The 21,660-nt window shown below is 40.4% G+C and overlaps 1 protein-coding gene across 1 annotated transcript in view; it reads right to left on the minus strand.

The window, feature by feature from the left end:
* Nucleotides 1-1,104: 1,104 nt before the first annotated feature.
* Nucleotides 1,105-21,660, minus strand: part of fam120c (family with sequence similarity 120 member C) — a 57,118-nt gene continuing 36,562 nt past the window's right edge. The window contains exons 10-16 of the mRNA XM_060938098.1: nt 19,413-19,662; nt 18,856-18,970; nt 15,129-15,338; nt 14,774-14,990; nt 10,830-10,965; nt 10,645-10,708; nt 1,105-6,679 (exon numbers count right to left, since the gene is read on the minus strand). Of these exons, the coding sequence (XP_060794081.1) occupies nt 6,398-6,679; nt 10,645-10,708; nt 10,830-10,965; nt 14,774-14,990; nt 15,129-15,338; nt 18,856-18,970; nt 19,413-19,662 (1,274 nt within the window). The 3' untranslated portion in view covers nt 1,105-6,397. The remainder of the gene's footprint in view (nt 6,680-10,644; nt 10,709-10,829; nt 10,966-14,773; nt 14,991-15,128; nt 15,339-18,855; nt 18,971-19,412; nt 19,663-21,660) is intronic.

Here is a 21,660-nt window from a genome sequence, read left to right on the forward strand (position 1 = left end):
AGTCACTTAGATCCTTACACTTGCCCATTTTTCCTGCTTCCAAGACATCAACTTTCAGAACTAACTGTTCTCTTGCTGCCTAATATATCCTACCCACTGGCAGGTGCCATTGTAATAAGATGTTCACTTCACCAGTCAGTGATTTTAAAATGTTATTGCTGATTGGTGTGTGTCCCATTATGTGTATTTACACACAATCAATGGTGTATTTTTTTTATTCATTAAAAACTCATGTCTTCAAGTAATGATGGACGTTTCTCTTTACTTAGTTGAGCAGTTCTTCACATAACATGGATGACTACAGTTGTGGAATAGGGCCATTTATTGTAGTTTTATTATTAACAATTTACTGTATGATAAATGCATTAAGAAGGCAAGAAATTGCACCAATTAATTTGACGAGGCACACCTGTTAATCGAAAAGCATTCCAGGTGACCCCCTCATGAAGCTGGTTAAGATAACGCCAATAGCGTGCAAAGAGTCAAGGTAAACAGGATCATACCTTAATGATCTAATTAGTATTAAGCGAAAGAGCTCATACTGTTTACGGGCTAATAATAACTTAATGTTAGAAGTTCCTTGGGGGATCATGCGTAAAATACAGGCTGCTAGGTCCTTTACTTATGCCGCACCAACTTTATGGAACAGCCTTCCTCCTTGTTTCCATGAAATTAAATCACTTTGGTTTTTCAATGCAAATTGAATACGCATTTGCTTACATCTGCATTTTGGAGTTCACTTATGAATTTTATTATTAGTGGCAGTACTTTATTTTATCTTTTATTGTATTTTATATATTTTTAGCTATTGTATTTTTTTTAGATAATTGGTTGTATTGATATTTGACATTGTAAAACACTATCATTGTATGTAAATGGCACTATAGGTTATTAAATTACTACTACTACTACTACAGTGGCTACTTTGAAGAAACTAAAATTTAATACTGTGTTTACACCACATAATTCCATAGTTTTGATGTCTTCTGTATTTTCTACATTGTAGAATAATCACATTTTAGAAAAACCTATGAATGAGTAGGTGTGTTCAAACTTTTGACTGGTACTGTACATGCAGAACACTTAAAAGAGAGAAAAAACATCTTTTACTAAAAGAATAAATTTTATTTCAGCACTGTAAGTCATTTTCCAACCATACAAACATGACTGCCAACTTCAACTCTTTCTCTCTCAGCCTTTTGGCTTTCTTCTCATCTGCATCGTGAATTCAGACCACAACAGCAAGACAAATAAAAAAAGGTTTCTTTCCCAAACAACCTGGTGCTTTTCTTTTGACTAAAAATGAGAAACTGTTAATAACGATCATAACCATAACAGCAATAATAATAATAATAATAATGAAGTTTCACCCTTCACTACACAAGTTCTTTTGGAGACCTTGATGCATGCATCAACGCGTTTATCCTGGTGAATGGATTAGATGACAATGTGTTGCCTACAAATGAGACCGGGTCGTCACTTGAAAATGTTGACAACATTGCAGGGGCAACATGCTCTAAAAACAAGAGGATAAAACATGGGCACTCATCCAGCAAGAGTAGAGGGGAATGGCAGGGAACCATTGTACACAAAACACTGCTGTTATCGCTAACAGGCTCAAAACCTTACAACACCGGTCAAAAGCGCACAGGCGGTCCTGTGACGTGAAGGGTTTCAAAGCTGGGATAGAAGGGAACGATTTTAAAGCAAAAATCAAATCTAATCTCCAGACACGTGTATAGGAATGCACAGGCAAGGACTCTTCAGGCCAATTTGTGACTGAGCCTGTTAACAGTTATGTGCTTATATTTCCCCAGGGCATGACGACTGATGAAGCTACATTTCCCAAGCTGTAACTGTAGAGGGTGCTAGGATTTAACCGCATCAAGACTTGCATCTGAGGCTACACTTCATCAAAGGGAAAAACTGTTAGCAAAGAAAGCGGACAACACGCACCTCAGCCACATTTCACCAAAAAGATGTAAAATACATTGTTTCCTTCATTTAATATTTGTCAATGGACCCATAATGTACGTTATGATCTCAATTACTGTGTAGTAGAACTCTGATTTCCACAAACGAAAGAAAGAACTGGAATTTGGGTTGACAAATAGAGTATGCACTTTGGTTTTTAGTAGCAGAGATAACTCTCTGTTTTGTGCAAGGATGCAATGGTTAAGGTTTAATTTAACAGCTTTTGAATGACCTTCACTGATTAATTGAAGCATCTCAAAATGTTCAAAAAAAAAAAAAAGTTTAGGTTTGCCTCATGGCTACAATTTTATCCTAATGGTGAAGTGGTCTGAAACAATAGCAATAAGGAAAAGATACCAATAAATCATTACCAATGTCAAATATCTACCTGTAACTAAAGTGTATTTAATACTAACTGTAGCGATGGTCAAAGAAGTAATTTTTTTTTTTTAAATAGCAAGAAAAAAAAAAACAAAAAAAAAAACACAATTTTCACAATTTCAAACCAAAGATGGTTAGGTAAAATTTTTTTTTTGTTCAACGCTGAAAATATCTGTTTCCAACTTCTGGCTACAATTACATACAGATTGATTATAAGCGTAATTATTGTCGTTAATATTACCTTTACTGTTAGTATGATGGGGTAAGGAGACAACACTGCAGCAGGAGCAACAAAGTCCACAACTGAGACATAAATGAAAAGACAAAAAGAGTCTAGACATGATGGAACGAGAGAAAGAAGAGGTGACAGCCTTTTTTCCATTTCTTTTTCTTTCTTTTTTTTTTTTTAAGAAAAGATCGGGAAGAAATCTGGTTGTTACTGCAAAACTACACAAAGCAAGCATGTGAACTGTGAGAGTGTGTATTAGTAACGCTATATTCAAACACCAAGACAGGGATTTCTTAAAATCAGCAACAAATAGTGCAGTACAGTATCTAGCGCCATATGAATAAATCCACATATGTTCTATATTACCACTGATTGAACAGGACTGATTAGGATGGGGGGGGGGGGGGGGGGAGGCATATGATAAGGTTTGGTTGTACCTCAAAAATCAGAACATGTATCCTTTATAATACTGTAAATGATCATACATAATCTATCTTGGGTATAGTGAACTCTCAACGAATGTCTGATTAAAATGGCAAACAAGAAAAAGGTTAGAACAGTGGGAAAAAAAAAAAGAACACGTAAAAGCCAGATAAGAAGCTCTGCAGAGGGTAACTTGGGAACCACACATGTGAAATCACTAATTAAGCATTACAAGTAATCAACTATATCAAATACAAAAAGAAATCCTAAATAACGTTACATTTTCTCTTGTACTAACTGGTGTCTCTCTAAAAGAAAACATCTACATATGCACGTACGTGTGTGTGCGCGCGCGCACGTGTGTGTGTGTGTATACATGTTTATGTCCATTTCTGGGCGTGTATGAATTATGGGTGTGTTAATATCATTGATACTAAGATTAAGCTAAATGTAACTGATATCTGGTATTCTATGACAATCTGCCTGCTTAGTGATGTGACTGAAATTTTGTATCTACCTTAAATGGAAACTGAAAACTGAACAACGATCTACATTAAGTCTGAAATAATTGTTTGTTTATAGGTATAAACGTGTGTGTGCGCGCGTGTGTGTGTGTGTTTTTTTGGCGTGCTTAATTCATGATGGAAGATCCTTCCATTATGCGCACTGCTGAAATTTCATCATTAAATACAACCAAAGTTTGAACGGTTTGCGGTTGTGTGCGTGTGTATAGTACGGTCTCGTATGGATTGAAGTACTGTACACTACTTGCAATGCTATGGTCTTGATTAATACCCATTTATCATAGTTCGCGTATGTTCAAGACGGTCACATCATGTCTTTGCTTCTATGAACTTGGACGTAGCCAATGACGAACAATTGTGTAAAGGTTACTGCTGACTATTTGTGTATATCTCTGCGGTACACATGTATAAACTTAAACAAGTTAAACTAAATGGAGGGGATTCCGCAAAAACTTTTAGAATATACAAACATAAATATGTCTGTCGTTCTGCAATATTTAGAGCTTTTGATATACAATTTGTGGCACATGATAAACTAGCATCTATCCATATCGTAACAAAATAAGGTGCATCTTATTAACATACCTGCACAGACACTAACGAAATTCAGTATTAAAGATTTCTAATTAAAATTATTTGTCAAAAGAGCCTCTCTCTATTGTATTTGTTCTTTGATACAAACTGAAGCTCATTCCCAACATCCCCATAATTACTAGTACAAAAAGGTCACAAAGGAGCATTTCCTTTGTGTCAAGATGTCAAATTGTGTTTCAAATCTGGAGGATTTTCATGCTAGGTGGATTACTTTAAACCCATTTTCCTTCAATAAAATGCTCTCTGAAAAGTGCAGAAGGTCCATGGGCAGTCATAGAAACAACACATATGGGTTTAATGTCACGAAAACAGAACACCATATATTCATGTAATGAAATGACTCGAGGGTGTGGCTTTTCACCCAACTGTGTCTCAGATTTAAGGAGTTCCACTTCCTTACCCCGGTTTCTTGGTCTATGTAGACTAATGATCGTCTGCAATTCTACTGTTCTAGAATTATACATAAATAAGTGCTTTATTTGTTAGGCTACAATCAATTTCAGAGGGCATTTCCATTACGGTTTGGTACTGGGGCTTGCATATCTATATATCTCGGGGCATAAGGTGCTTTAAAAGACTGATTAAAAAAAATAAAATAAAATCTTAACACTATTAGCAGCTCTGTCAATGGGTATTACAAGTGCTGTATGTCTATTTACTGGAGTAGATGATGTGGGACAAACTTAAAAAAAAAAAATTAATAATAATTCAGAGTTAGTAACTATATGAAAAAGCTACTGAGAGGAGATGGCGAAATACCATCCCTGACTGACACAGCAGCAGTCTCACTTCTTTACATCACATCTCTCAGCACTGTGATGAGCAGAACCTGGATCACTGAAATTCGTAATATACCATTTGTAAGTAATTACAAACGTGACCCAACCTATTTTTATGCAACAAATTCAGGATTTTTGGACCCTTATTGTATGCCGCAAAACCACTTAATTTCAAACTAATTTAAAAAAAAAAAAAACACAACACACAAAATATGACATAATTCCCCTTCAAAGGATGATTCAAACGAACAGTGCTATGGACTAATAACGAATAACAACTGATGCTATTCTCACTGTCGAGAAGCTTTAAAAATTCACTGGTAGCTATAGATCACTATTTGTAAGGACAATCCCTTTGACACGAACCTACGATGGCACTGGAGTGTCTTACTTTGTTGCAGTGCTCAAGCAGGGACAATTCATTAACTTTAAACAGGGTCCTAATTCGACTTTTGCCTTGCCTGAAATACCACTAGCAACAGGGCTTTACCTTATGTACTATGCATTACATTATCAGAACATCATTTTAAAAAGAAATACGTGTAGGTTTGGACAACTCTTGTGACCCAATTACCAAGAACAATTTTTTGCTGAGAATTACTAAACGTGTATTAAAAAGAAGGAGAGGGGGGAGGAGGAAGGGGGTGGAAATAATAAATAAAATAAAGTTAAAAAAAAAAAAAAAAAAGAGAAGGGGACCTACACATCTACACCTACGCATTTTAGAAGCATATAACAAATGTCAAAAGGTCAACACAATTTGTGTAACATGCTACTTAAGAAATATTAAATACAAAGCTCATGCTAGCAATTCAATGTTGTGTATATAAATGAGGGAGAATCATGGTGCATTAAATCTGCACGAAGGCTCATGGTTCAATTGTCAGATGCATGATGTGTGACTGACAGCCAGGATGATCAACAGCATTGGTTAAGGGACAAGATCTTCTCTGGAATTAATTCAGAAATGCTTTGGGATTATTAAGGTAAGTATGCTGCTCTTGAAATGCACTGGCTGTAAGTGTGGATTTGATTAGAATATACTTTGGGCAAAAAAAGGGGCCTACTGTCACCATTTTAGGCAATAGTACAAATATAACCAACAATCTAAAATGTTCTAAAATTAAAAAAAAAAAAAAAAAAAAAAGCTAGAAAGGTGAAAAGACTGAGAGCTTGTCACAATGCTACAACCCTGATGGGGCAGTGGAAAGGCTGAGGTCCAGAATCAAAAAGATTCAGTGCAATGTGCAATCAAGAGGTTGCGATTTTTAACTTTGCTCAGCTCCAAATCAGAACCTACTGGTAAGGTGACATAGACCGCACTCCTTCTCACACTGTCCATCGATAGTTTCCAGCATCTGTAACATCATAAATTATTCTTATGACAACACGAAGTAGCTACTGTGCCTAATTATGTTTTGCAAGGAAAAAGGCAGTCGAACTTGGAACATTCCCTCTCAACTCAATCATTCTCGTTAAACTATGGGATGTAATTACTCCTCTTTTTGTAGTGCACCATCTGACGAGCAGTCGTCAAGGCAACATGGGGCCTCTACCTCCACCCCATCTCCTGATTGGTTGTCTTTGCTGGCTAAGGCACACTGGATTGGCTGGGCCAGTGGTGGCAGGTCAACAGGTTGGCCAGTGGCGCTTCCTGAAGAGCTGCCGTTCAGCTGCTGGGATACAACGCCGGCTCTCTCAGCAGGCCGCCCCACCGTTTTGGGCTCCTCTGCCAGCTTCGGGGGGCTGGATGAGGGAGGTGAGGAGGAGAGATTCTACAGAAAAGAAAGTAAATCAAACGATAAACATAAGCTCGAAGTTTAGACCTGATCCAAATAGGGTGAACGGTGTAGGAATTACAATACTGCGATTCTCTCCATTCCAGGGACCAAAAGTAAGTGACCAAACTAACAAATACACAGTCATTTTGAATAGTTTGCTACAAATCCACTTTAAGCCTAGGTCACAACCAAATGTACGATTTTTTTGGCCGTGCGATTTTCGGCGTTTCCCCAAATCGCTGCGTTTTTTTTTTGTTCGTGGAGAAAGACGCACGTTGGCCGCAAGTTTATCTTGCAACCTGAAAAAACGTACGCGCCTGTAGAGTTTGTTTGACATGACAAAGAACCTCTGCGGCCGGTCTGCGGCTTGAAAATCAGCACGTCACATGCGCGCCCTCCGTGCGTTTCTTGCACGTAGACCGGCCGTAGGAGCACGTACAGCTGGTTGTGACCTAGGCTTTACTTAAAGGTGCAGTCAGTAATTCTATTCCAATACACTTTGTCAACTTCAGTGAATATCTGCTCACGGTCTGCTACCTGTCCATTCTGCGTGTGCTGAAAGAAATCCGGTGTTTGAACACCACTCTGGCTCTGTAAATGAACAAAATGCACAACACTATTCCAGCGAACCAGCAACAGGAGGCGTCTGTGCTTTTGCACAGGACAGGGGAGATGGAGGAAAGTGAGCTGGACAGTAAATCTGGCACACATGAATGTGCTGGACTCCACAATATAATCGCATTATCAAGAATGAGAGATGGCCGAGAAAGCCACAAAAAAAAAGAAAAAGGTCAGAATAGAGCTGGGCGATATGGCCTAAAAAAAAAAAAAAAAAAACCCTTCGATTTTTTTCACAAAAAATCCGATTTTTGATTTTAATTGATTTTTCCCCCTACTAAAATGGCCTTCCACCGCACCCCGTTCTTATCATAAGGCACACAGTTCAAAAATGTGTCCGGGACGGTTGCTTGCTTTACTTTGGATGGTGTGCTAGTGCTGCGGCTGTGTTCATTCGGCTGGGAGCAGCACTTCTCCCGCTCCGCTGCATGCTTCTGTTTAAGGTGTTGGAATAAATTCATCATGCTGCTTCCTTTGGAAACAACCATTTTCAAACACGCCTTACAACGAGGACTTGTTTGGTCTGCATCCGATGCTGCAAAACCGAACCAATTCCAGATCGCGGAGGAAGTTACTCCTTTCTTGGGCACAAGTTGCGGCTTTCCCCACCCCAATCGCTGCCATGTTGTTTGTGTCTCTCTATGGCAAGCACGCGGGAGGAGGGCTATAGTGTCAGTGCTCGATTCGTCCCTGCTGCCCGATCCGTTCTGCACATGTGCAGAGGGGAGCGTCGGTGGCGAAAGTTAAAACTGAGAGAAAACCTATTTTCATTTAAAAAAAAACAAAACAAAAAAAAAAAAACCACATTGTCCTTAACTGTAAATTCGAATTAATCGATAAAATCGATTTATCGCCCAGCTCTAGGTCAGAAGAACAAAAAATTGAAAAAGAAGTGCTATGATCAGGCAAGGGTCGAAGAGCGGTGTTAATATCGATGAGGTTTTCCAACAGTGGAGTTGAAAGGCATGAGATGGATGCAGAGACTGCTCCGTGTCTGCTTGATATGTGGATAATGTTACTTTTGCTTTGTTTCACATGACAAATAAGTCAGTATTGTTTTATCCTGGAATATTTGTGAAAGCTTTCCCAACTGGTTAGCTAGTACACACGTACCTGTGTCATGTGTGTGTCAGGCAACATTAAACTACTTGGCCACAGACATTTAGCTTACTTTCCAGCTTGCTGAGAAATGATGTCATGTTAGCTATAGTAACAGGAGAGTGAGGAGTCTGGAGCTGGTGTGCTGCCTCTGGGATACAGTCTTGTCCTCTCTGCATGTTCGTTTCGCAGCATCAACTGTAGTGACAGTTTGCCAACCCAGAACCTAGCTAAAGTTAGTTACGTTACTTGCCGTGTCGTCGTTTGTTCTACATCATGGTGTTTGTTCGTACAATGTCTGCAAAGGGTTTGATGGCCACAAAGTCGGAACAAGAGTGCTCTGAGAGCACAATATCCACTGCTGGCAACTACACCCCAACTCTGGTAAAATGCGACTGAATTGAACAAAATTGCAATATGCGTATTACCGACATATAACAAAGAATCCTATCAAGTTTTGTGAAATTCCTCCAAAAACAGTGAGAGGAATTGATTTCAGAAGGCGAGTACCCTTCCCGGGACGGACATCGCCACGACATAATCCTCCTTCAGGCCTTTCAGCCAGTGGGGGATAAAAAGTTTGCTAGCAAACTGGAATTATTTGGATTGATGCATAATTTGAAATGCTATGCTAGCTTCCCTTTAAAGGAACAGTCCACCGTACTTCCATAATGAAATATGTTCTTCTCTGAATTGAGACGAGCTGATCCGTACCTCTCCGAGCTTTGTGCGATCTCCCAGTCAGTCAGACGCGCTGTCACTCCTGTTAGCAATGTAGCTAGGCTCAGCATGGCCAATGGTATTTTTTGGGGCTGTAGTTAGATGCGACCAAACTCTTCCACGTTTTTCCTGTTTACATAGGTTTATATGACCAGTGACATGAAACAAAGTTCAGTTACACAAATTGAAACGTGGCGATTTTCTATGCTATGGAAAGTCCGCACTATAATGACAGGTGTACTAACACCTTCTGCGCGCTTCGACAGCGCATTGATATCTTCACTCCTGTTTTCCCCCTCTCCCCCGCCCCCCTGATTAGACTGTGTTCCAAGGAGTGCAGGCTACTTGTCTTGGTGGTCACGTTGGTTGTATTGACAGAAGTTAGGGGGGCTGGGGGAGAGAGAAAAAAAAAAAAAAACAGGAGTGAAGGTATCAATGCGCTGTCGAAGCGCGCAGAAGGTGTTAGTACGCCTGTCATTATAGTGCGGACTTTCCATAGCATAGAAAATTGCCACGTTTCAATTTGTGTAACTGAACTTTGTTTCATGTCACTGGTCATATAAACCTATGTAAACAGGAAAAACGCGGAAGAGTTTGGTCGCATCTAACTACAGTCCCAAAAAATACCATTGGCCATGCTGAGCCTAGCTACATTGCAAACAGGAGTAACGGCGCGTCTGACTGACTGGGAGGTCGCACAAAGCTCGGAGAGGTACAGATCAGCTCGTCTCAATTCAGAGAAGAACATATTTCATTATGGAAGTACGGTGGACTGTTCCTTTAAGCTTAACTATGGTCCTCTCTTTGGTCGCTGTAGTTTTGGGGGAAAAAAAAAAAACAGTCTAAGAAAGTTAACTTTCACTAGTTTTTACTCTGTTGTGTTTTGGATGCTGTGTTAGTGTGCTTAAATGTGATGTGTTCGATAGAACAAGTTATGTTTGTTTTACTTCAGCTATGATCGAAACATCCACTTCCATGCCATGTAAGGCTGGAACCATCTAGACCATTCCCACTGCCTGCGTCGAGCCCTGGCTCTCGTTCTTTGTCTGAAAGGTAAAATAAACTGTTTCGATTTACGGATGATGATGGATTCCGCCACATTTCTCTGTTGGTCAGCTGGCCAAGTTGTTAGTGTCATTGCTTTGGCACTGCACATCCATGAATTTGGGGAACAAACTCCTGAAGGAGCACTGAAGGAAGGTGTGGATTTGTTTGTCTGTTGAGATCAAAGATCAACAATCTTTCTCCAGAATCAGACTCCAACTTTAAGGATTCAAGAATTCACAAAAAGTTTTCCATGCTTAGTGGTTTCCAGCTCTTTTGACATTGCTCCTTCTCGCTGTTAACTTTGTGCTTTTTTTCCCCTGTAGCTATGACTAAAGATTATACATATTACTTAATTTGCAGGTGAAGTCGGTTGGGGTGGGCGTCCTCCCATTTTTACAAAAAGATGTCATATGAACCGAGGTTATTAGATGATAACACATACAAATGGCAGATTATAATGTTTATATCAGTATTACCTGTGTTCGATTTGTGTTAATTTTCTTCCCTCCCCTTCCTTTTGGTGTCACTTCTTTACCCCGTCTAGAACAGAGACAAAGCAGTGTATATAGTCCTCGTTTGTCTGCATTTTTGTATTATACCAGGTTTGACTAGTGTTGAAGTTGCCACATTGAGTAAAGTGTTCCTTCCTGAGGTGACTTACCCTTTGCCTCCTCCCACGGATACCACCTGTACATTAAAGCCTCCTCTGCCACGCACTGGTTTGTTTCCAGCCCACTGGCCAACAACCATGCCGGCAATTTCTAGCTTCCCACCTTGAGGAGGTATAGACTGGATACCTATGTCGACAGTAAAAGATTTACAGTGTAAAACACGAGCCTGTAAACATGTTGCTAAATCTGCAATTCATATGACATGACTGCTTAAAACGTACTGGATTCGAAGAAATAGCCATCATATTACAGAGACAGAAAACTCTAATTCTATAAACCTTAAAAGTTGCATACTCCTTCATTTCATGGCTAAATCTATGCTGAAATAGGGGAAAATGAGGCTGCAGCTCATACTGGCCACTGCTGTTGTGTGCAAGTTTGAAATTTCAGACGCCCATAAAATCGGAAATATGACAGGTGGCGCCGCCATCTTGACAACTTATGCACATCCACGTGGGGCCATCCTTAAAAAAAATCCGTTTCCTGTCCACCGGGTGAGCAAAAAAAATTTTCAGTCGGGAGGGAGGGATTTTTTTTTTTTATAGGAGTGATTCCACGCTTATGGGTACTGAAATGGGGACATGAACTTATTCACCTAAAACCATTTATTTTTTTACCATCAGGTCACAAAACATGTAATCTTTAATGAATGATATGTTAAAAGATAACTTTAATTTTCTGAGATGTAATAAAAACATATTTATATGCCAAAGTCAAGCCTATGAGTTCAAAAATGATGTCTGTTACATTACTTCTGTTACGATTGTCCATCTCGCGTCTGTTACAAATTAATTACAATCTAGCTATATACCATGTTAATCTTATTGAAAGAATGTGTATGCTTATTCTACTACACATGTTAATTATATTTGCAAAACATCACCTTCCTATGTTTCAAAAAGTAATTCTACATTGTTAAAATTGAGAATATATATGTCCACAACACTTCTGTTACATTCTGACTTTGGCATATAAATATGTTTTTATTACATCTCAGAAAATTAAAGTTATCTTTTAACATATCATTCATTAAAGATTACATGTTTTGTGACCTGATGGTAAAAAAAAAGAAACGGTTTTAGGTGAATTTTTAAAAATAAGTTCATGTCCCCATTTCAGTACCCATAAGCGTGGAATCACTCATATGGATGGATAAGAAATTGCAACGCTGTGTTTGCTTTTTCTTTCAGTACTTTTTTATTACAAAAGCAGACACATTTAATAAAATGACAGTTTAATCAACTGAAACTTGTACAAAAACTTTAAGTTAGCATTTTAAATGCTGACTGCAACATTTGCAAAACTTTTACAAAGGTACTTAAAATGTCCGACACACGGACTTTTTGTAGTTCTAAATCGACCATTAGGCCTAGTTCGGATGAAATTACACTATTAAAATTATCACTGAATGATTTGTTTTTCTGAATCTTTACTATTTTGTTGTTCGCTAGAATACCATTTTGCGATTTCACACTTAAGCAAATGTTTGAAAACTCCGGATCTCCGTCCTTCATGGTGGCTGCCATTTTTTTGTGCCGCACGGCGCATGCGCAGAGCTGATTCAGTTCAGAGTGCGCGCGCGCGCTCGGCGGAGGCAGTAGTGTGTCGGAGGGAGCAGAAGCAGAGAGAACGCTTATTTTGTCTCCGGTAAACCAGTCTTCTCTCGTTCAATTACGTGCTGGCATCAAAAGACACCGTTGGTTGTAAATGAAACCAAACTGAGTGGTTGGAGTGTATTTTCATACACAAATGGAGAAATGTTCGCTGAGTGTGTAATTGTGTAGCCCCACTGCAGACCGTTGTCGTTGTTAATTCATAGCATGCTCAGCTGCGTGAATGTGTCATGCACCGAAAATAAGAGATTTACAAGCCAGGAACGCCTCATGATGCAATACGCAAGAAAAGAAAGAAGATTTACTGCCATTTTACTTTGTATTTGAGTAAAGTGAATAAATAAATGGTCTGTGGAAAATAAATTTAATCCTGGGAACCGCGTGCACACGAGTTTATTTTGTGTTTACTCCCCCCCGGCTGGCTACTTATTTGTCATGGCTGGCTAGTAAGAGCCTTAGTGGAAAGCCCTGGGAATGCGGAAATGTCAAGTTCAATTTTAGATTTACGAACCCGAAAAAAAAAGGTCGAAAAACCAGCGTAAAAAAAAAAAATTCAACCGCACAAACGGCACTTCCCAGCCGGTGGACCGGAAACAGAACATTTTTTAATAATGGCCTGGGGAACATTGGATTTCGATTAAAATCGCATACGATCTATCCTGTAGAAAGAGTAGCAATTTTTGTAAATAGTGGACAGACGACGATGATGGACGGAAGACGCAAGATTGCATAAGCTCATTTGGCCTGGCCTGCAGCTGGATGAGCTAAAAACAAACAAAAAAAACCCCAAACAGCAAGGAGATAATGCAGAAAGCCCAGGACTGCTAAACTTTTTGATTCCATTTCAAATTGGATATGATCACATTTTTTTGAAATTATCCAACGATATGGAAAGATGGTGTATTGATTCTAAGCGAATAAACTTTTTGGTTAAGCAAGAAATTAAACAAGGACTCTATAAGCACGTGCCAACAAAGCCAATCTAAAACGAGCTTTAGTCGACACTCTAAAGCTATCTTTAAAGAAACAATCCAGCATTTTCTAACCTAATCTTCACCAGCTGCATCTGTAGTGTACTGCATGTGCTATTACCACAGACAAGAATTTCCCTGTACTAAGGGAGAGAGAAGGGGAAAACCCAGAAAAATCTGTTGACATGAACGAACAGAACTCATGCTTTGGGAGATGATCTTTCAGAGGGGCGAATTTGCAGATCAGCTTTAAGAACATCACTCATAGCTTAATGTAAACGAGAAAGCCTTATTGCAAGCGGATATGACTTACAAAAAGGCGAATAACCACATATGTTCGGTAATACATTTCACATTTTTTTGGGGGGAAAAAAATAAAATAATAAATCACTAACCACACTAACAGGCTTTGAGTAAAGAGATATACATGTTATTTACCAGCTGGGAGGTCCATATCATGAAATACCATGACCGAGGTCTTGAAAGTACTGACCGAGACCCTCTAGGCCGAGGTCACGGTATTTCACCATACGGACCGACCTTAAGCTGGTAAATAATATATTTATTTTTTTCTTTACCAAATTCTAACAGAAAACGAGAGCGCCCGAAAGGGAAAACCGAGCCGAGCCGCCATTTTGAATCCTGATTCACAGCTGTAATGCAAATTGCTTTCTCCTCGGTATACAAGTGCACTTCCATGGCAGGAGAAAAAAAAAAAAAAAACCTACATTTTGCCGCCTATGTAGTCCCCTATTTATACAAAATTAAGTCATTCGGGATTCAGCCATGTTTTTGCTCGGCGTTAGCAACAGTTAGAGGTTTTTAGCTTTCTCCTGAAATGTTTTCTTTTATTTCTTCTTCCTCAGGGTAGTAAAACTCGGTTTCGCTGTGAACACTGTCGTTATCGCTATCCATGCTGTAAAATTAATGCTATTCTCCTGAGAAATGCTGGCAAAAATTTATAAGATTTTTGATAATCTTATAAATAAATCTTATTAAAAAAAAATGTTGACAAAAAATTCTACCAAGTTGTTTGTTATTGTGAACGAGCGAGTCGCCAGAGGTCCGTAACCAGGGTCCGTATGGTAGGATACGGACCCGCTTGCCAGCCAATCAGAGCGCAGGATTTGATGGAAACCGCACCGCGAAAAAAATAATTTCTGTTCTTTTTTTCAATTCAGGGAACCATGTTGAAAAGATTGCTTTTGTATTCAAATACACATGACAAATGCTGAGAATTGATGTTCGGTTCAAAGGTGCAGAAGTATCTCTAAGCAGCTCAACCTGCATCCTCTATTGATCAAAACTACTGGCTCTGATTCTTTAATCAGAATGTGTGATTGATCAGACCTGGGAAAGCTCTTGGTCGGTGTTGGTGGTGTGGAGGAGGCATGGAGCCCAAGGGTCGAGGTGGATACAGTGGGTGCATAGGGTAGAACGGTGGCACCATGGCAGGGGGCAGGAAGGCTGGGGGTGGCAAAGGTGGAGGTGGTGGAGGAGGCCGAGAGAGGTTGATGCCCTCCAGAATAGCCTGCCTCATCTTCTCAACTCGGGACACCAGCTCCTCCTGTCACAGAGAACAGTGCAGGAGAGCGCTTCATATCGCAAAAGTTTAGAAATGCATCGGTATAGGCCAAAAAAAAATAATCTACGAGATTATCAATGGGTAGAAGGTGTAAAGCAGGGTAAACAATTGGGTCTGTACCTGGCCTTCACACATGTCCAACAGAGCAGCCCTGTCTCTGGTAGCCTTGGCAAGTTTGCTCTGAAACAGCTTGCCGTCGAAGAAGCCCCATGGGCAGCAGTGATCCCATGGGAGTGGCTGGCCGCACACGTCATTCACAAAAAGGGCAGTGTCCACGCCACTCATAAAGAGAGAGGCCAGCTGCACACCACGGTTATCCACTTTCTCCACCTAACCATTGCAAAAATCAGACACACACATAAGATCCACTTTCAGAGGTGGAAAGTAACGAATTACATTACTCACGTTACTGTACTTGAGTAGCTTTTTTGTGTACTTATACTTTTTCAAGTAATTTTTAAAGAGTGTACTTTTACTTAAGTATGTTTTCTTTTAAGTAGTGTACTTCGGTACATTTTACATCACAACCGTTACTGAGTAAAAAAATAAATAAATAAAAAATAAAAAAAGGCTAAAACGGAGAAGGGGAAATGCGTTCTGGAAATGAATCACGGGAAGGACAGTTGTCACACAGACGATGGCAGACATGCACCGGTGCTTTGGGGGGGGGGGGGGGGGGGGGGGGCGCTCAAGCCCCTGGGCCACAGCCAATCAGGGGCCTTGTAATATTAATAAAATAATAAACTGTCGGAATCGTGGGCCTACATTAATGTACGGATAGAAATAAGGTTAGAAATAAATGAGCGCACAGTAGCCTGCTGTAAGAGACATGGTGGATGTGGTTCGCAAAACGAACACCCACAACTGTACCAGAATAAAATGTAACAAAATGTAACGTCACGCACGAAAGCGCGCCAAAGACTGCAGACTACAGAGACACAAATTTAGAGGCTTTGAAAGATGAAGCGTTCACATGTTAGCGGGGCGCATAAAAGGGGAAAAAAAAAAAAAAAAAGAGATGCAGGTAATGATAGAATCGTTGCCTAAAGTCACAGACTTTTTTAAGGTAAGGATCACCAATCTGTTCAGAATATCAGCTACTTATCAGTTATCAGCCTACCAGCAGCTAGGCTATGTGCAGCTAGGCTAGATATGCTATGATCTGTCCAACAGTAAACTAAATCAGTTGTGATTTGAATACGTGTCGTGTGATTTGAGTTATAATCCTGTTAGTATAATAGCATATTTCGATGGGGATAATAAAATGTCTAAAACGGCATCTACTGAAGAAATTGATGAAAAGATTGTAGCCTATAATGTTCACAGTTGGGGCAGCAGACAGAGTAAGCATACTGAGGGGAATAGCAATACAAAGCTAGCACAGATCCACATTTCTCGCTAGCTGTGTTGGGTGTGTTGTTAACCCATGTGGATTTAAGTGAAATACTTGAGAAGTTCTGTGGTCAAGACAACGTTTTAAGGTAAGGACACTTGATTATTAATGTTTGCCCGCCGTGGCTTGTTGTTGACGAAAGGCCCACATGATTTTGCCTTATGCAGCTACTGCTAGCGTCATGCTTTGAACTAGGTTAAGCTCATTTGCGCTAAAGGATGGGTTTATTGAAGGACTTTGATGTAGCTAGTTTCTTTTTAAAAAATCGTATGCTCAAAACAGTATGCCCGTGTTCATCATGTTTAACTTTTTTCTTGATGGAGTGCGTGAAATATTGTTGCAAGTGGTATTTCGATGCAGTCATGTCAAAAAGGCAGTTGAATGCACGGTCTTATTCAAGGAGAAGGAAGACTTGCATGATGCTTGAACATAGATCGGTAAAATAGACCCTAGTAGGACTTGGTTTCGTGTATTTCGGTCTGTAGAGTTATGAGTTTGGCCGCTGTCCATGGTGTTTACGTTTCATGTGGCCGCCGAGCCAAGTACCTTGACTTGCAGTGAATGTTTTCATGCCGCCGAGCTATTTTTATGTATTTTATTTTTTAAAAGGACTTGTCTGTAGGTGTGTGTTGTATGTTTACAACACATAGGTCTACATTATAGTGCACGCGAGCTTGTGTGGTTATCTCTGGCCATGCCCCTGCGTGAAAGTTACGCAGTATCACTGTCCTGTCCGTGGTAATAATCAGAACCAGCTCTGTAATGATAATGCGCACGTTCTTCTCTCCCTCTGTGGTCGGATGTGTTGAGCGATGTGAGTGTGGGCCTTGCGCAGCTACGCTGAGCCAAACGTAACCTATCGTATGCTTCTAGGCTAATTACGCGCTTACACTGTAAATGCTTGACACGTATTGCAAATAAAATAAGAGTGTTTTCCTGGCCAACGGTAAGGGTAGGGTTGACAGGTAGCCTATGAGGGGCCTAGCCCCTGGGCCACGGGTGTTGATAAAGTGCCCCTGCGGACATGGAGGAGACCGAGGAACCTGTGGTGGACGACCCTGCAGAAAACGCAATTTCTTCCAGTAATGAAGTGCACCCCTGGCCCTACATACGTGATCAGCTTCGTAGAGAAAAGGGGTGACAGTTTCATTATGCAATGCAGATTATGTGTGCCCAAGAAGACAACCATTGCGGCATACAAAAATTCGACGTCTAATCTGCGCAAGCATGTTGAGGTAAGTATTGTCATTGGCATCATAATCACGGGCGCAGACAGAGGGTGGGACGGGTGGGATTCGTCCCACCCAGATTTAAATTCACCTCGTTCGGCCCCCCCCACTTATAGGGAGGAAAAAACGTCTATGCTGTCTTTCTTTGCATAAGGCAAACCTCACGGAAAAATCAAAAGACTAATTACCATTTGGTTTATTGAGGTGCACAGCAGTACATACATAGTTGCAACAACTCACATAAAACAAAACAAAGACTGATATTCGGTTGGTTGAGCTGCGCAGACTGCACAGGTTGCGAGCTCGAGCTTGGTTGCTATGGTTACCTACAACAAGTTTGACAGGCATATCGGGGTTGGGGTTGGTTTGCTGGCATCTTTGTCCCCCCCAGTTTTTTGTCCCCCCCAGTTCAAAAAACGTATCTGCGCCCCTGATCATAATGTTTCCTTTCCATAGTAAAACCGACAATAGGCTGGTTATATTCCAAAAATAGTGGATGGCATTGCTAATGTTGAAGTAGTAACCTGTTGGTACTGTAACATAACGGTAACTAGTCTGTTATTCGGTTGGCTAATCATGCAAGCAAGTTAGCTCGCCAACCTGACGTGATCAGTCCTCCTACCATTCTACATCCAACAGGCCAGAAAGGAATACTAAGCAAAACAAATAATGTTTGAATTGAATTGTTCAATAACACAGTGCACACAGGCAAGCTACGAGATTTCGGTGCAACATTTCACTTTCATATTTCGTGTACAATGCTTTGTGTGTGGTCAGGGCGATGTAAACGACATGACTGTGTGTATTGACCTTTTTTGTTTGTCTCAGTTTTAATGCAGCATTATCCCTAAGCATTCAATTTGATACACTTCCTTTAAGTAAAACATCTGGGTTGAGATCCTTGTTTCCTCTTCTTTTTCATTTTTGCACAACACAATGGAGGCAGAAAACACCCATTGTTAAAAGTAACGTTTTACTTTTACTCAAAGTACATTTTAAATGATCTACTTTTTACTTGAGTAGATTTTTTTGTCTGGTAACTTTACTTGTACTTAAGTAAAATTTCATCAGAGTAACAGTACTTGTACTTGAGTATAATATTTTAGTACTCTTTCCACCTCTGTCCACTTTACTCCCATCCTTTTCCCAACACGCAAGCGATCACAAGTTTCACTACATGGAAATGACATACAGTGTAATTTACTTTGGATTTCTGGACACCTACTTTAAGTTCCTGCAGTCGATCAGGCTCATAGAGCTGGTTGGACACCGCTTGAGCCAAAAAGGCATCAAGCTCATGGCGTTGGAGAATGCGGCCACCTGGCCACTGCATCATATACCTGCATGCGAGGATAGATTTCACATCACTTCTAATGACTATAGTCGTACACTAATAAAGACCTACTTTAAAATATTCTTCTGAAAAGAACCAATGCTGAGGAAAGCAAACTCAAATAATACGCACAATATGCCTGGAGTACAATACCATACCACTATAGTTGTAGCGTGCCTTGCACCATTAAAAGAAACTCAATGTGTAACATTTAAAGTTTGACCTGCATTCTTTTGTGTGTAAAATGACTATTTTTAATTAAATTAAAGCTAGAATATACAACAAAACACAAAGGAAATATTGTAATGTATCAGGAAGAATAATGAAAGCAGACTTCAGAGGTATCAGTATTGCAAAGTCTACACAACACTTATGCTTGCTGGGTTTTCCTGTATAAAGTACTAGTGGCTGTACTGCACGATGTAAATTTGTGCATCCAGTTTCACTACCTGAGTACACAGCACATGAGCAGCAGGTGTGATGGCACACAGGACGGGTTAAGCAGGGCAGGGCAGTCTGATCTCATGCAAGCCAAGAAGGCTCGTGTGCGACGACTGCGGTCCTCAGAGGCACGGCCAAGCCAAAGACGCCTTAGATTGGGACAGGTCCACTCGCGGAAACACATAGCTGGAACAAGCTCAGGGGTCAAGGCTGACTTGGCCTTACTGGCACACCACTCCTTAACTATCACTGGGGGCACTGTGGAGTCAGGGAGAGAAAGCAACTAAAAAAAAAATGGAATGCCAACCATCATATGTAGCACAAGGAGGCAAGAGGAATACCTATGCACATCAAATTTGTCAAATGAGAAGCGTAAGCCAGTGTCATTTCCTTTGAACTGTGTAAACAGCTCGCTAAATAGCCAACAGAGTAAAAGAAAGAAAGCCCCAAATTAAATATTGGACATTTTATGGACCCTTTTCACGTGATGTCACGACAAACGCGGCCGCCATTTTGGATATGTACTACCAGTAGTTTACCACAGCCAACATTGAGGAACGGCAGCAAAGAAAGTGTTTATTTTTAGCAAGACTTCCATCATGCCACTATATTGTTGTGCACCTGGATGTAGTAACCATCAACAAACAAGGCAAGGGTTATCATTTTATCGGATCCCGGTAGATGCTGACCGACGGAGAAGATGGATAGCGGCATACCAACGCTTGTGTAGTGACCACTTTGTTGGAGGTAAGACGAATAAAATTAGCCAGAAAAGGCATTACATTGCTGTTAACATTCCATTCTAGTTTACTGTAATTATGATCTGGCAGCTATTTACACCGGATCCAGTGTAAATAGCTGCCAGAGCCAACGTCCGAGCTTGCGAGCGCGCTCCGGAACCTCGGACGTTGGGTCCGGCAGCTATTTACACTGGATCCGGTGTAAATAGCTGCCAGATCATAATTACAGTAAACTAGTAAATACAGTTTTCTGCATCTCGCTCCTTTTTCCTTTTATGTTTGTCGCCTTCCTCGCATTCAAACCGATTCGAGCCGAAGTCCACTACATGTCCAAAATGGCGGTCGTGTTTACGAAGGTCACGTGACTGAAAAGGGTCTATAGGTTTGAACAACTTTATCAGCCAGTTAAGCAAAGTATTAAAATAACCTGCATAATCTCACAACACTCTCTCAGCAAGCTGTGCTCTTGAAATATGTTCATGCATACAGGCACCTTAATTGTTTGTCTATATTGCCCTCTGTAGGAGTGTGCCAGTAGAAAAGAGCCAACACCCTGCCCTAATGCCCGTTCCTTTCCAAAATAATACATGTTAGAGAAATAAGAACGTCATTAAAGAATGCTAGAAATAAAGTAATGGAGCACTTTTGGATAAAAAGACAAATCAAGGGCATGTGAGATTTCAGTTGCAGAGACAGAAATAAAGGTCATTTATATATGTAATAATAATAATAATAATAATAAAGTATAGGTAATCGTATGGGGCCGAGTAAAATTAAGGATTAATTTCACGAGTGATTTCGAAGTTTTGAAAATTGCCCGAGTCACGACATTGGCAATTTCAAAACTTCGAAATCACAAGTGAAATTGATCCTTAATTTTACGAGGAGCCATACAATTACTTGTTTATATCTCATCTCATTATCTCTAGCCGCTTTATCCTGTTCTACAGGGTCGCAGGCAAGCTGGAGCCTATCCCAGCTGACGACAGGCGAAAGGCGGGGTACACCCTGGACAAGTCGCCAGGTCATCACAGGGCTGACACTTATACCCTGTCCACACTAGGGATTTTGTACCGATATGATACTACTTTCGTACCGCAACACCTGTCCACACTAGCAACTATACTGGTACTGTAGTGGTATAACTGTATCGGTACGAAACCCACAAATGTATGGGTTTTGTACCGGTACAGTATCGTTACTGTAGCGCTTCGCTGTAGTGTGGACAGATGAAGCGGTTCTGTATCGATACAAATATAATGCGCATGCGCAAAGGTCACACACCTCAATCGATGTCTTCGCTGAATAAAATGGTGAAGAACGGAGATTCGTTTTCTTTGTTTCTTTCTCAACTGCCTCGCGCGTTTTATACGATTCGACTGAATAAATGACCACCAGAAATAGACTGTATATTGACAAGAAAAAGCACACACGTTGTTTCATCCGCCATATTCTCGGAAGGAAGTTACTCGGTAACCACGGAAATATTTCGCGCACGCGCATTTCAACTACCGTG

Source organism: Neoarius graeffei, chromosome 13 (assembly GCF_027579695.1).
Source record: "Neoarius graeffei isolate fNeoGra1 chromosome 13, fNeoGra1.pri, whole genome shotgun sequence".
Lineage (NCBI taxonomy): Eukaryota > Metazoa > Chordata > Actinopteri > Siluriformes > Ariidae > Neoarius > Neoarius graeffei.